The sequence below is a fragment of the Rutidosis leptorrhynchoides genome, chromosome 1, assembly GCF_046630445.1.
Source record: "Rutidosis leptorrhynchoides isolate AG116_Rl617_1_P2 chromosome 1, CSIRO_AGI_Rlap_v1, whole genome shotgun sequence".
Lineage (NCBI taxonomy): Eukaryota > Viridiplantae > Streptophyta > Magnoliopsida > Asterales > Asteraceae > Rutidosis > Rutidosis leptorrhynchoides.
Window position 1 is genome coordinate 650859980 of NC_092333.1, and position 14929 is coordinate 650874908.

Here is a 14929-nt window from a genome sequence, read left to right on the forward strand (position 1 = left end):
GGAGTCAGCGCATCAGTCCAAGACACCACTAGAGCTCATACACTCAGATGTCTTCGGCCCAGTGAAACAAACATCACTTGGAGGTATGAAATATATGGTGACATTCATTGATGACTTCTCAAGATATGTGTGGGTTTACTTCATGAAGGAGAAGTCGGAGACTTTTCTGAAGTTTAAAGAGTTTAAGAACAAGGTAGAAAGTGAGCTCAATACTAAGATTCGATGCTTACGCACAGATAATGGAGGAGAATATTTATCAACCGAGTTCAATATCTATCTTGAGAAGCACAAGATCAGAAGGCAATTAACTTGCCCTAATACTCCACAACATAATGGAGTGGCAGAACGCAAGAATCTTCACCTTGCCGAAACTTGTCGAAGTATGCTTCATGGTAAGAATGTACCAGGCAGATTTTGGGCCGAATGTATGAGGACGGCATCGTACGTGATTAACAGACTCCCACAAACAAAGTTGAGATATATTTCACCATATGAAAGATTATGGAAGATCAAGCCAACCGTCAACCATCTCAAAGTTTTTGGATGTGTATGCTACGTCTTTGTGCCAGATCATCTACGAAGCAAATTTGAGAAGAAGGCAATTCGGTGCATTTTTTTCGGTTATGATGAATCAAGAAAAGGATGGAGATGTTGTGATCCAAATACTGGAAAGTGTCATACTTCAAGAAATGTGGTATTTGATGAAGCGTCTTCATGGTGGTCACCTCAAAAGATAGAGCTTCCAGAATCTCATGGATTAGAAGAAGGTTCAGAAGAAAAAGAAGAACCTAAAGAGCAGATATTGGATCCAATAAAAGAAGGAGAAGGGTCGTACTCTAAGGAAAAGAGTCCATGGAAAACTGGTGTGCATCAATCTGTATCCGAGGAGGTTCGTCCAAGCCAAATGGATGTCGAGGAGCATGTACAAGAATTACGGAGATCAACAAGACCGAGGCAACCTAATCCAAGGTATGCCAATGCTGCTCATGTGGATGAATCAATACCTATTGAGCCTTCTACTTATGAAGAAGCAGCACAAAGTCGAGAGTGGCAGAAAGCAATGGAAGAAGAAATTAATGCACTAAAAGAAAACCAGACATGGAGTTTAGTTCCAAAGCCAAAAGATGTAAAACCAATATCTTGTAAATGGGTTTATAAGGTGAAGACTCGATCAGATGGCTCCATTGAAAGGTATAAAGCTCGACTTGTTGCTAGAGGTTTTTCTCAACAATATGGGCTGGATTATGAAGAAACATTTAGTCCAGTGGCGAAGATCTCAACAATTCGAGCTCTACTAGCTTTAGCCGCTAGCAAATCTTGGAAGTTATGGCAGATGGATGTCAAGAATGCTTTCTTACATGGAGAACTCGACAAAAACATTTATATGGAGCAACCAAGAGGCTTTGAGAACAAGTTCCATCCTGACCATGTCTGCAAATTAAAGAAAGCACTATACGGCTTGAAGCAGGCTCCAAGAGCTTGGTACGGGAAAATTGGTGAGTTCTTAGTACAAAGTGGTTTCACAGTTGCTCCTTCAGATTCTAGTTTATTTGTGAAACAAGATCAAGGAAAACTAGCCATAGTGCTAGTATATGTGGATGACTTAATCATCACGGGAGATCACTATGAGGAGATCCAAAGGACAAGAGAGAATCTGTCTATCAGATTTCATATGAAGGAGCTTGGAGAACTCAAACATTTTCTTGGACTCGAAATAGAGCAGAAAAGAGAAGGATTATTTCTGGAACAACAGAAATATGCGCGAGATCTTTTACAAAAGTACGGAATGCTTAATTGCAAACCTATCTCAACTCCGATGGATCCGAATACAAAACTACGAGCAGATGAAGGAAAAAGTCTTCAAGATGTTACCATGTATCGAAAGATGGTCGGAAGTCTTATTTATCTCACACTAAGCCGGCTAGACATATCTTATGCAGTTGGAGTGGTTAGTCGACACATGAGCAATCCGAAGAAGCCTCACCTTGATGTTGTACGACGCATCTTAAGGTATGTTAAAGGCACTATTAACTTTGGCATTTTGTACAAGAAAACAAAAGAATGTCACGTGACTGGATATTGTGACGCCGATTACGCTGGAGACTATGATACACGACGGTCAACAACTGGATACATGTTTAGTCTTGGATCAGGAGTAATATCATGGTGCAGCAAGAGACAACCAACAGTATCCTTGTCAAGCACTGAAGCAGAATATCGATCGGCATCGTCAGCAACACAAGAAATTACATGGTTGAAACAACTAATGGAAGATCTTCATCAATCAACAGACTATCAAGTAGAGCTTTTCTGCGATAACCTATCAGCTATACGTCTAGCAGAGAATCCAGTCTTTCACGCAAGAACAAAACATATAAAAGTACACTATCACTATGTTCGCGAGAAGGTCCTTGAAGGGGAGATCAAGATGGTGCCAACAAAGACAGATGAACAGGTAGCAGATATATTCACCAAGAGCCTAAGTAAATCGAAGTTTACAAAATTCAGAGAAGCACTTGGAATGGTCTGCAAGACATCGTTGTAAGAAAATTTGCATTGAGGGGGAGTGTTAAAATACAATGCAAATTTAGAATAATATGGAATTAGTAAATGTATATGGGTAAAATATCTAGATATTAATATATATAAGAAAATATCTAGATATTAGAATATGAGAGAAAAATCTAGAAATTAAAATGTAAAAGAAAAATCTAGATATTTGTAGGTTGTAGAAATATCTAGATATTTATATATCCATGAAAATATCTAGGTTCTAGAATGTTCCATGGAGTAGTATAAATATGGGAGGAGATTTCATTTGTGGTGTGTGAAGTTGTGAGAGTGAAATAAGAAGTGAGTTGTGAAGAAGAGAAGAAGAGTGTGAGTTAGCGAAAGTAGAGAAGATAAAGCTTGTAAGTAATATTGTAATTGTAATTTAATATAAGTGTTTTTGTTAAGTTTCCCGATCAAGCCTTAGTTTGTGTTTAAGTTCTTAGTGCACTTTTGTTGTTCTTATTATATGGTCGGCTCTGCCGCCTAAGTAATACATGGTCGGTTATACCGCCTAAAGATATATGGTCGACACTGTCGCCTAAGTACATTGTGCACTAAGGATTTATAAAATTAAAGGCTAACCAACGTCAAAGTGTTGGTGTAGTGAGTCTAGTATAGTCTAGATCCTCTATAGTGGTGTGTTGGGCTCGTCGAAGCTTCCAACATGAAGACCATAAACTAAGAAGATGCATCGATATTAAAGAAACCCACAAACTTGTCGAACTGAAGCTACATAACCTAGAAACAGGACATTATCATTTGCGTTTAACGGTAGCAATACTCTTTGCATTATTCTTTTTAGAACATTATAGATTACTGGATGATATTTGTACTCCATATGCTGATTCATGACTTCTATATAGATGCATGTTATTGTATATTAAGTATTTTAATTCTCTTTTAGTTTAACATATTTGTTTGTTTGTCAACATTTGTTGATGGCTACCCTGGGGTTTTTTTGGGTTTTCGATTTGGGGCTGGGGGGTAATTTTAGGTGGTTAAAAATTGTGGTCGATTCATTTACAGGAATTATGTAAGTTTATGTGGTAACACATTGAAAAAATGTAGTTAACAAAGGGGTAATACGGCAATAAGTTCGGGTGTTGTTACTGAGATTGTGATTAGTTTAATTACTTTTAACTATTGTAGATAAGTATTCATATCGTTTGCTTTTTGGTTGAATATTTTCTGATAACTACTTGATTAGACATGTACATATGAAATTATGCTAGCCTCTCAATTCTGCTTCAACTATCTGATTAGACAAAATATATGCTAAAAATACATTATTGCAGAGTCGCCCATTCACATATGAACTTATGTTAGCCTCTCAATTCTTTTCCTTTTTTTTTTTGTATATATCTGATCTACTATACTGTCTCTCTGTAGAGTTTCTTGTTGGGTAAATTTCTAGTGGTGGCAAGATGGTTCACCGTTAGGTTGGTTAATGGGTTTAAACCGGTTTATGTTCAAAAAACCCAGAGCAACGTATGTCTATCTAATCATATTCACGATCAATTATTGTGTATAATAATCGGGTTATTGATTTAAGACATTCTAAGGGTTTTCATCTTATAGATTAAAGTTATTTCCTTGGTGTCTTTTTACCCATTATTTTTAAGCTGATTTTTTTGCCATAGGTCACTTATTTTCAATTGAATTATTCATAAGTATTTTGGGTTGACAGAGTCACCACCGTTAAATGCTTTATATATGGTGTTGCTTTTGCTGACTATCTACTTTTTTTTTTTTAATTTTTTTTATTTTGTTTCGAAGTGCTTGTATGGAGGAGTACCAAAGGGCCCTCAACTAAGAGATCTAGACCGTGGCACTGATATTGTAATTGCCACTCCTGATCGGTTCAATAATATGTTGGAGATGAGAAGAATAAGCCTTAGTCAGGTTACTTACTTGGTATTGGATGAGGCTGGCACAATGTTAGACATGGGGTTTGAACCTCACATAAGGAAAATAGTTGATACGATTTCTGCACGTCGTCAGACTCTTATGTACACTGCCACGTGGCCAAACGGGTTGAAATTGCCATCACTAATTGAAAATAACAGTATCTAATTATTTAAATTGGCCATCTGTATGTATCCTTTTACTTCACGTTGCTGCTAGATTATGTAATCGAGTGTTTGTATGGTTGTAGTATATTGAGCTTTTAGCTCCAGTGGAGAAACAAATACGGTTGGAGCAGATCCTTCGATCTCAAGAACCAAGAACGAAGATCATCATCTTTTGTTCAACTAAAAAGATGTGTGATCAAATTGGAAGGTGTGGGTGAGCAGGATGCAAAACATGCTTCAGACCTCATCGGATTACTACATTAAGTTATTTGTGGATTTCTCATCCGAAACACTGAATTTTTATTAAATTTGTATCGAGTTATTAGCTAATTTAAAGTTTTGTTTTATATAAACTTCCAATGCATTTATAATTGTTCGTTCAATATTGCGTAATAATTTATCCATTATTTTTAGTAACCATCACCGGTCCGGACTTACTAGTGACTCAACTCAAGTCATTTGATATATATTTTTATTTTCTTTTTACATGTCAGTTGATTTTGATGTTAGTCATTTTATGTTTAATCTATTAATTGTTTATAAAATTAGGATGTTCAAGATGTCGGGGGATATTTTACATATTTTGTGTCATCCTTTTAACCACAACGGTATTGATGGTGTGTCTTACGTGTAAGTTTTTTAATTAATCATTGATATCGCGAAACAAGCAGATTGTGATCAACGAGCTCATGAGTTGGCACATGATGCTTATCAAGAAACGAACATATATATCAATACCATTGTGAATGTTATGTGTTAGAATGTTGATTAAATGTTCCTCGTGCAATGTCTTTTGTATATTCATGTTACCATAATGACATATCCAATTACTAATTTTCTTTTTCGAACCCGCAAAGTTGCTAGTATTAAACTAGTAGGTAATAATAAGAATTAACAATTAACAATATCAACTCAATTAAGTTCCAAATAAGGGGGTCTGTTTTAGAAAGTCTTGCGACGTATCCGTTAGCATCTTGTTTTGCACCACTAGGAGGAGAACATGATACGCTTCCCTCTCCCAATTCTTCAACTCCGCTCGCCGATCTTAAAACACAACAAAAAATTAAGTCAAAGCCTGCAAAAGAAAGATGGCGTCAATATTGGCAGCTCGTCAAGCTCTAAACGTACTCAGTCTATCAATATTTTCTAGATCGGCTTCTCTTATCCAACGCCGTGGTCTCGCCGGCGCCTCCGGTACAATATATATACATCTATCTATCTATCTATCTAAATGTCTATTAGTATTATTAAATTATTATCGTGATTAATGTATATTGTGTTTTTTGCCACTACGCGAAAAGACTTGTGACGGCTTGACGTGTTTAATTGCAGAGCTCCGTAGACTTAAAAAGGTTGACTCCTGGAAAGAGCCAAATAGTCCATCTCCGTCGAAGGAAGAACACGTTAGTTTTCATCTTATTCTTATAAACTTTGTGTTCATTTTAACTTCAAATTTTTCTAGGGTTTGGGGTTTCAAATAAATCTTTATTGCATTGCAGATTGATTTTTCTACTCCTATATATATATACAGTAAAACCTCTGTAATTTAATACTCGATAAATTAATAACCTCGATAAAATTAATAATTTGTCCGGTCCCAACTTGGGACCAGTACAAATTTGGACCCCCAATCGATAAAATAATAAGATAATAATTTTTTTTAAAATCCCAATGTAAATATATTGGTCCCAACGAAACTGTAAATTAATACGGAGTAATTACTAAATTTTTTTTGAAATCCCAATATACATTGAACTTGACAAGTTCATTAATGTGTGAATGTACATATATGGGAATTTTAAAGGTCATTATTTATGTTTTATTCAAATAGGTAAAGTGAACGGACATGATAATTTCGAATACCGATCTCAAATATAAGGCAATTTTTCAAATTGATAATTTATTAATTTATCGATATAATAATATTTCGCTAAATTAATAAAATATCTCGGTCCCAACATTATTAATTTATAGAGGTTTCACTGTAAGCATCGATTTTGGATATAATAGTCATCAATTTGTGTTATAACTAAAAAAAAAAATTAATAATAATAATAATATTGGGATGTTAACATTCAAAAACATCTATTTTGATCAACTTTTGTTAAATATCACTTATTTGTTTTCATGTTTTCATTAATTTTGATTATGATTATATATTATCATTGATTTTCAAAATGTTATTATTCAAAAAAGATGAATGTTACCTCATATCCAATTTCCAGAATGTTAACAAGGAGTGTTTTGTAATTCTCGCTGTATAAATAGACATAAGAAGCGGACATTCTATTTGATCTCATATGCATTACAATTACTGTCATCGTCTAGGGTTTATAATCTGTAACTTTTTGTCAGTTTTATTCCCAATTCAAAATCTTGGTGGCAGAGGCATTACTTTCCGCTCTCTTCCTTTGTTTATGCTATCTATCTAGCTATCTACTTAGTTATCTAATTTAACTACAACAACAACACCAACACACCCAATCCCATTTTGTGGGGTATGGGGGAGGTGGAACGTAGACAATCCTTCCTCTACCCTAGAATAAAGAGAAGTCATTTCTCCACCCCGAGTGAAAACACTCCAAGAGTAGAGAAAGTCATCCCTCTCAATGTTCGACGAATAGAGAGATTGCTTTGAAGAGGACCTCCGGCCAATAAAAAAAAAAAAAAAAAAAAAAAAAAAAAAAACGCCCTGAATATGGTAGGATCAAATTTTCATGGGTTTTAAATAATGCCTGGTATTCAATCTAGGCTCTAGAGAGAAGTCAAGTCGCCAATATATTGGCGCTTGCTGATAACTCACTTAATAGAGCCGGATGCATAAAAAAAATGATAAAAATAATAAATAAAAAGATAAATAAAATGGAAATAAAAACGTACCTTAGAGTGTAGTGCGGAGCGCAAGGCAAAGGATAGCTAAAAAGTCAAAGAACATGAAAGAACCACAAACAAACAAGCAACCAAACAAACATGATATACAAACATGATATACATACATGACATACATGCAAAAAGCATACATACATAAAAACAAACCAACCAGGGACATACCTACGAATAAACATACATACAAAAATACATACATAAAATCGTACCTAAACATACAAAACAAACCAACAAGGGACATACCTACGAACATACATACATACAAACTAACAAACCAACACACACATACATACATACATACATACATAAAAACAAAACATACCTAAACAAACATGCATACATACAAACAAAACACAGATACCTAAATCCAAAACAAACAAACCAACGGAACAAAGCAAGTCATAGAAAGAACAAACAACATACACATACAACATTAAAAAAAAAAAGGGAAAAAAACTCATTGACAAACCAACGAAAAACAACTCAAGTCAAACACAAACCTAAAAACCTACACAAACTTACCAAACCAAAAAAAAAAAAAAAAAAAACACTCATGCCAACAGCCGAACCAACGCAAGCAAACAAAAAAAACAAACATAACCAAAAACATACACAAACACCAAAAACCTACTCGTCTATTCTAATTCTAGTCCTCCACGTAATCCTATCAGAAGTCATGTCCTCGGACAATAAAAGCTCCTTCAAGTCCATCTTTATTCTATCCTCCCACATACGAGTGGGTCTACCCCTTCTCCTTACACCGTCAACCGTAAGTGCCTTGACTCTCCTGACAGGGGCAGTAAGAGGTCGCCTCCTCACATGCCCAAACCAGCGAAGCCGTCCTTCTCTTAGCTTATCAGAGATGCTTCTAACTTCTAGGTTCTCCCTGAAAACACTATTTGGAATCATATCCAACATGGTTTTACCGCAAGTCCACCTAAGCATTCTCATCTCTGCGACCTCCATCCTTCTCTCTTGCGCCTTCGTCATAGGCCAACACTCTGAACCATATAACATGGCCGGTCTAATTGCCACCTTGAAGAATTTCCCTTTCAGCTTAAGGGGGATCTTCTTGTCGCATAAGACCCCAGTCGCTGACCTCCACTTCAGCCACCCTACCTTAATACGGTGCGAAACGTCTTCGTCAATCCTCCCCGATTTGTGGAGCACCGAGCCTAGGTATCTGAACGAGGTTTGTGGATGCAAGATCTGGTCTCCAATGCAGATGTCCACTCCATCCTCTTGAGCATCGTCGTTCCTATCGAAATCACATCTAAGATATTCCGTCTTTTGTCTACTAATTTGTAGGCCATTACTTTCTAAGGCCACCCTCTATTGCTCTAATCTTCTATTTAGCTCCTCCTTGGATTCTGAAACAAGCACGATATCATCGGAAAAAATCAATCACCAAGGGATGCACTCTTGTATCCCTCGAGAAAGCTCGTCAAGGATCAAAGCGAAAAGAAAAGGGCTAAGGGCCAATCCCTGATGCAGGCCCACTTCTATTGGGAAAACTTCAGTATTTCCCACAGGCGTTCAAACACAGGATTTAGCCCCTTCATACATGTCCCTAATAACACATATATATCTACTCGGGATACTTCTACCATTAAGGGTCTTCCAAATCAAATTTCGTGGAACGCAATCGTAGGCCTTTTCCAAGTCTAAGAAAACCATCTCTAGGTTCTTTTATTTTTCTCTATACTTCTCCATAAGGCTCCTAATAATATGAATTGCCTCTATCGAAGAGCGCTCCGGCATGAAACCAAATTGGTTCTCCGACACATTCGTTACGCGTCGAAGTCTAGTCTCAATCACTCTCTCCCAAAGCTTCATAGTATGACTAAGTAATTTTATGCCTCTATAGTTACCGCAAATTTGCGCATCCCCCTTGTTCTTATAGATGGGGATAGTCTCGCTCAGTCTCCATTCCATAGGCATTTTAGAGCTTCGAAACATCTTGTTGAAAAGGCAAGTCAACCACCTAATACCATCATCGCCAAGGAACCACCATGCCTCAATAGGGATCTGGTCTGGTCCAACAGCTTTATTTCTCCCCATCTTACGTAGTGCCAATCTTACTTTCTCATGATTGATCTCCTCACAATCCCTGTTGATCTGGAATTGTTCTATATCAGCTTCTTGCAGATCTTCGTGATGCTCGGGTCTTCCTCCAACGAAGAGAGATGAGCAATACTCTTCCCATCTTTTCCTAATTTCGTCCTCCTTTACTAAAGTTTGACCAGCTTCATTTTTGATAAACTTGATGTTATCAATATCCCTGCGCCTTCGCTCCCTAGCTTTGGCTATCCTGTATATATCATTTGCTCCCTCTTTGGAGTCAAGCTTCCTATACAGATCTTCATATGCCTTTTCTTTTGCCTGGGCTACAGCCTTCTTAGCTTCTCTTTTGGCTTCTTTATATCTCTCTTCAACCCTGGTTCTATCCGTCGAAGTCCCCTCTTGGCAAGTGATAAGCTCCCTGAACCTTAGTTGCTTAAGCGCGACTTTGCTTTGAACCTCATCACTAAACCACCATGATTCTCTATCAGTCTTATGTCCCTTCGATGTTCCTACTACCACACCTAAGGCTTCCTTGGCAACCTCTCTAATGGTGGACGCCAGACAAATCCACATCTGATCCGCATCATCATTCGGTGTCATTTCTACTGATGCATCAATTCTTTCAACAACCGATGTTTTGAAAGTCACCGCCTTCTCTCCGATCAGCTTCTTCCACAAGATCTTAGGTTGGATGGGCCTCACACTCTTGGTAACCCGTCTCCGAAGAGCCAAATCCATGACCAACAATCTGTGCTGGGAGGAGCATGTCAAGTCAGTCAGTACCTTACAGTCTCCACAAGTCTTAAGATCCCCTTTGCGAAGTAGCAAATAGTCAATCTGGGTACTATGGCCCCCGCTATGGAAAGTTGCTAACTGAGCATCCGTCTTCTTGAAAAATGAATTTGCAACAGCCAAATCGTGTGCAACAGCAAATTCGAGGATAGAGATCCCTTCCTCGTTTCTTATTCCGAACCCAAAGCCCCCATGGGCTCCCGCATATCCCTCGACATCAGTTCCTATATGACCATTGAGGTCTCCACCAATAAGTAATCGATGTTCCTGAGGGCATATAACAACCCTCATTTTTCCATCTATATAATGCCCGAACAAAAGATTTAAGTATAATGAATAAACTCTAAGTACTAATAAAAGGTCGTTATATACATACGAAATTAACGAACGTTAAACGAATAATAAATTTTATTCAACAACGTACGCGTAAGAATTTTTATAAAAAAAAAATTATGTCATAACATGATTACATATAAAATACTTATATTAATTTTGTATTTAGTTAATATATTATACAATTAATAAATACAAGTATATATAAATGTAGTAACATATATAAAACTAATAAAATTATAAAGTAATAATTTAATTAAATAAAAACCACATTTAGTAATTATAATTTTATAAATACCGAATATATATTTATATTTATCAAAATTCGTATTTAATAATTAAATAAAAATAGAAATTTAGTTAGTTAACATTTTTAGAACTATGAAATATATATATATATATATATATATATATATATATATATATATATATATATATATATATATATAATTTTTTTTTTAAAAAGTAGTATTTTTTTATATATAAACTAGATCTAGATCCACTTTTATTTATTTTATTCCTACTTTTAACTTTACTTTTATTTATTTATATTTTGAAATGGTGGCATGACTGGCCATAAATACTTTAAATTTTTTTTACAAGACACTAGTTATTTTTTTATATAAACTTTTGTATTTTTTTTATTTTCTCTTTACCAAAAATTGTAACTATAAATACCATAGCCTAGTTCACAAATTTTGTACACTAAAAACTTGAAGAATTCTCTCTCAAACCTCTGCAAAAATTATTTTTGTAAGTTCTCTATATTATTTTCATAGTTTTTATTTAGTTTTTATCATATTTTTGTGCTAGTTTTATGTTAAATACCAAATAAATACGAAATTAATTATAATAAATAATGTAAATACATGATAATTAGTATTAAGTATCCTAATGACTATAAAAATTATTTTTATGAATTATACATTCGAATTTATATTTATTAAAAATCAAAAACTAATTTTTTTTTATATTCGGTATATATAGATAATGAAGAAATAAATAGTAAACAATTTTATATATTATGTTTTATAATTTTCGCTTGTTCCTTAGGTCATAAAAGTAATTATAAAAATTTATGTTTGATTTATTTGTCATTTTAAATAATTAATTTGTATTTTCTTCTACTTTTGCTACAGTACCGGAAAATCTGTTTTAAAAATAAAAATAGAATTTAATGATATAACATGTTTATGACTACAATAATCAATGGAAATTACTTAGGAACTAATAAGAAAGTTATAAAAATTATTTTTAGAATTAATAATTATATATTTCTATTTAATTCCAAATTTAAACTAAAAACAATACAAAAGTTGAATTAAATAGTTAAACTATTAATATAAATGTACAAATAATTTTTCTAAGCTTAATATACTATATTAGGCATACGAAAATTTTAGATGAATTAATTGAGTTGATATAATAATTATTACTTTATAAACTTTGATTTATCTTGAACCGAAAAAGAAATTAGAAATAAATACTTTTACACCATAACAAAAATTTATAAATTTTTCCTAAGTTTATTTTGGTCAGTAGAACCTAAGAAAAATATAAAATGTGTTGTTAAACTTGTTTATCTATTTATTTGTATTTTAGCTATAAAAAAATTTAATATTTAATACATAAAACTTAATATTTATGTATAGAAAATTTTTATAATGTTTTATACATGTCACTTACTGTTATGAAATCAATAAAACACTTGTTAGCATTTTTAGATAATTATTGGTACTTATATTGACATAAAACTTAAAATTAAACTATACATATTTTAACATATAAGATAAATATATATATATATATATATATATATATATATATATATATATATATATATATATATATATACATACATACATATTAACTTGATATTAATACATACCCATTCATAAAACACAATTTCTATGTATAACACTTGTTTACCTACTTAAATATATCCTACTTATTATTAGGATTTAAAAACCAAACAATCTTAATAACGATAATACAATCGAACTTAAGTAAATACTTATTGTATAAAGTATTTAAAGTGTTGTATTCCTATACGCACCTAAAAACGTATTGGAACGGTATATTAGATGGGTATAGATCTTGATCTTTCTCGAGTGGATGGACGCTCGAAAGTCTAGGCGGAGAGTTTGGATTACCGAGTTAAAGGATCCTGTGGCTCAGAAACCTATGACCTGAAAAGGCCATTTTAAATTGAAAGTGTTAGATTGGAAGCTTGTCTAGTATGAAAAGCCTTTCCAAAACGATAAACCTTCTTTAAACTTACTATAAAAGAAAATACTTACACTTATCATAATACGGGCAAAACATCTAAACTATTCTCAACTTATTCTTAGGTTGACTTCTCTGTGCTTCGATCATCCATACTTTCTCTTTAAGGAATACTTTCACTCACCGAATTACTAAGGTGACTTTCATTGCCCCACTCTTATTGCTATAGCACTTTTTATACTTACTGGGGTGAGACACATGCTGCTTTTATACTTTAAACAACTTAGACACAAGTACGAACCTAAACTGTACTATGACTAGCTTATGCTACTAAGACCCCACAGTGATATTTTTTAATTGCTTTCAGGATAAGGCATTCTTAATTATTGGGGGTAGGCCTATCGGGAGTAACGTCCCCGATACATTTGACCGCGATGTCTTTGTATTACTTAATAATGATTTAAACATGGTGATAAGGTACTGTCAACTTATCATCGGGGCAACAAAACAAACGTTTAGTCTAAAATATCACGAATCAGTACTACTTTTGGATCTGCGTGATCTACTTTTATAACAAATCTTGTGGTCTAAGAACAAACGGTCAATCATATTTGTTAAACCTATGAATTTCACTCAACCTTTTTGGTTGACACTTTTAGCATGTTTGTCTCAGGTACTGAATGATCAGGACCTCTATATCTACTGCTTATGTGATGACTTACTTGGCTAGGATCAAGACTTATCGCATATTTACTTTTCTGCATTTGAACAATTTATAATTCTTGTAACGACATTATTAATCCTTCCACTGCAAATTTGGTTTTATTCATATAGTATTTGTTCTCATTTTATAATATGTTGGTATGTATTATGATATTGAATCACATTTCACCCAGGCCCTAACTGGGGGTGTGATAGATTGGTATCAGAGCATAACCAGACTGTTATAGAGAACCAGGATTGCATTTTATGTGTGTCTTACTTGTTAGCTAGGGTACCTTAGCGATCTAGGAAACTATAACCTTTCCTGCCTTAGACTTTAAATCACTTAGGATTACCTTAGAATGTTAAAGCAAAGAGTTCAACCCTACCTCTCATTCTTTACAATCCTAGCTTAAAAATCTAATCAAAATCTCTATCTTAATGTTAGGATGTCAAGCTATCATCAAATAAACAAAATGACTCTTTTCAAACCAGCTGAGAAAGATACTGAAGGATCTTCTACCGAAAAATCAGTTCGAAGCCCACTTTATAGTCCTCCTTCACCGCCAATGAACTATAGCCCGAACACTCGTTACAACTCGCGTGGGTGTCCCGAATATTATCCAACCCCGAGAAATGAAAGCAAAGGAAAACCTCATGCCAATACTGTTGACTCTCATCAACCGATGAATACTCTCAAACGGAATGCTCTTCAAGACCTCCCTAACTACGATAGTGACTTCTCAGGTTATGAGCCTGAAGAAGAGCCTATTAAAGAATCATCTGAAAACTCATCTTGAAAGAGAAAACAACCCGAACCCGCCGCCACTAGAGAAGCCGATCCATTATTTTGTAATAACATGGAACACGTAAGGGTGAAGTCTGATATCCTCAACCTTCAGCGAAGTTGTGATAAGAATAAAGAGTATCAAGTTGCTCGGATAGAAATGCGTCTAAACAACCTAGAAAAAGAAAACACAATCTTGAAAGAAATCATCAAAGAGTCCTTCGACTCTCAAACTGAAAAACTAGAAAAACTTGTGAAAAATAACATGGACAAAGTAATGGAGACAGTAATGAAAGTGAAGACTGAGGAAGAACGGAATACCCGTTGGGGAAAGCAATCTCTTGCCTACCTCCAAGAACTAGTTGAGTCTAAGATGAAAATAGAGAAAAACTGAATCAATCATCAACTGGCTATCAAGGATTTCAACAACAACTTTGTCAACAGCCGCATCACTAACCTCTACGATAATTTTGAATACCTCCACGAGAAACAAAAGGAGAAAAATGAAAAGATA

The 14929-nt window shown here is 34.4% G+C and overlaps 2 protein-coding genes across 2 annotated transcripts in view; both read left to right on the forward strand.

Annotated features, from left to right (window-relative positions):
* LOC139885790 (26S proteasome non-ATPase regulatory subunit 4 homolog) overlaps positions 1 to 14929 on the forward strand; it is a 178064-nt gene that overhangs the window by 132598 nt on the left and 30537 nt on the right. The window lies entirely within an intron of this gene.
* Positions 333 to 4979, forward strand: LOC139886452 (DEAD-box ATP-dependent RNA helicase 14-like). Its single transcript, XM_071870275.1, has 4 exons — positions 333 to 380; positions 3172 to 3324; positions 4330 to 4586; positions 4709 to 4979. The coding sequence occupies exons 1-4, from the start codon at positions 333 to 335 to the stop codon at positions 4722 to 4724; spliced, it is 474 nt and encodes a 157-aa protein (XP_071726376.1). The 3' UTR covers positions 4725 to 4979.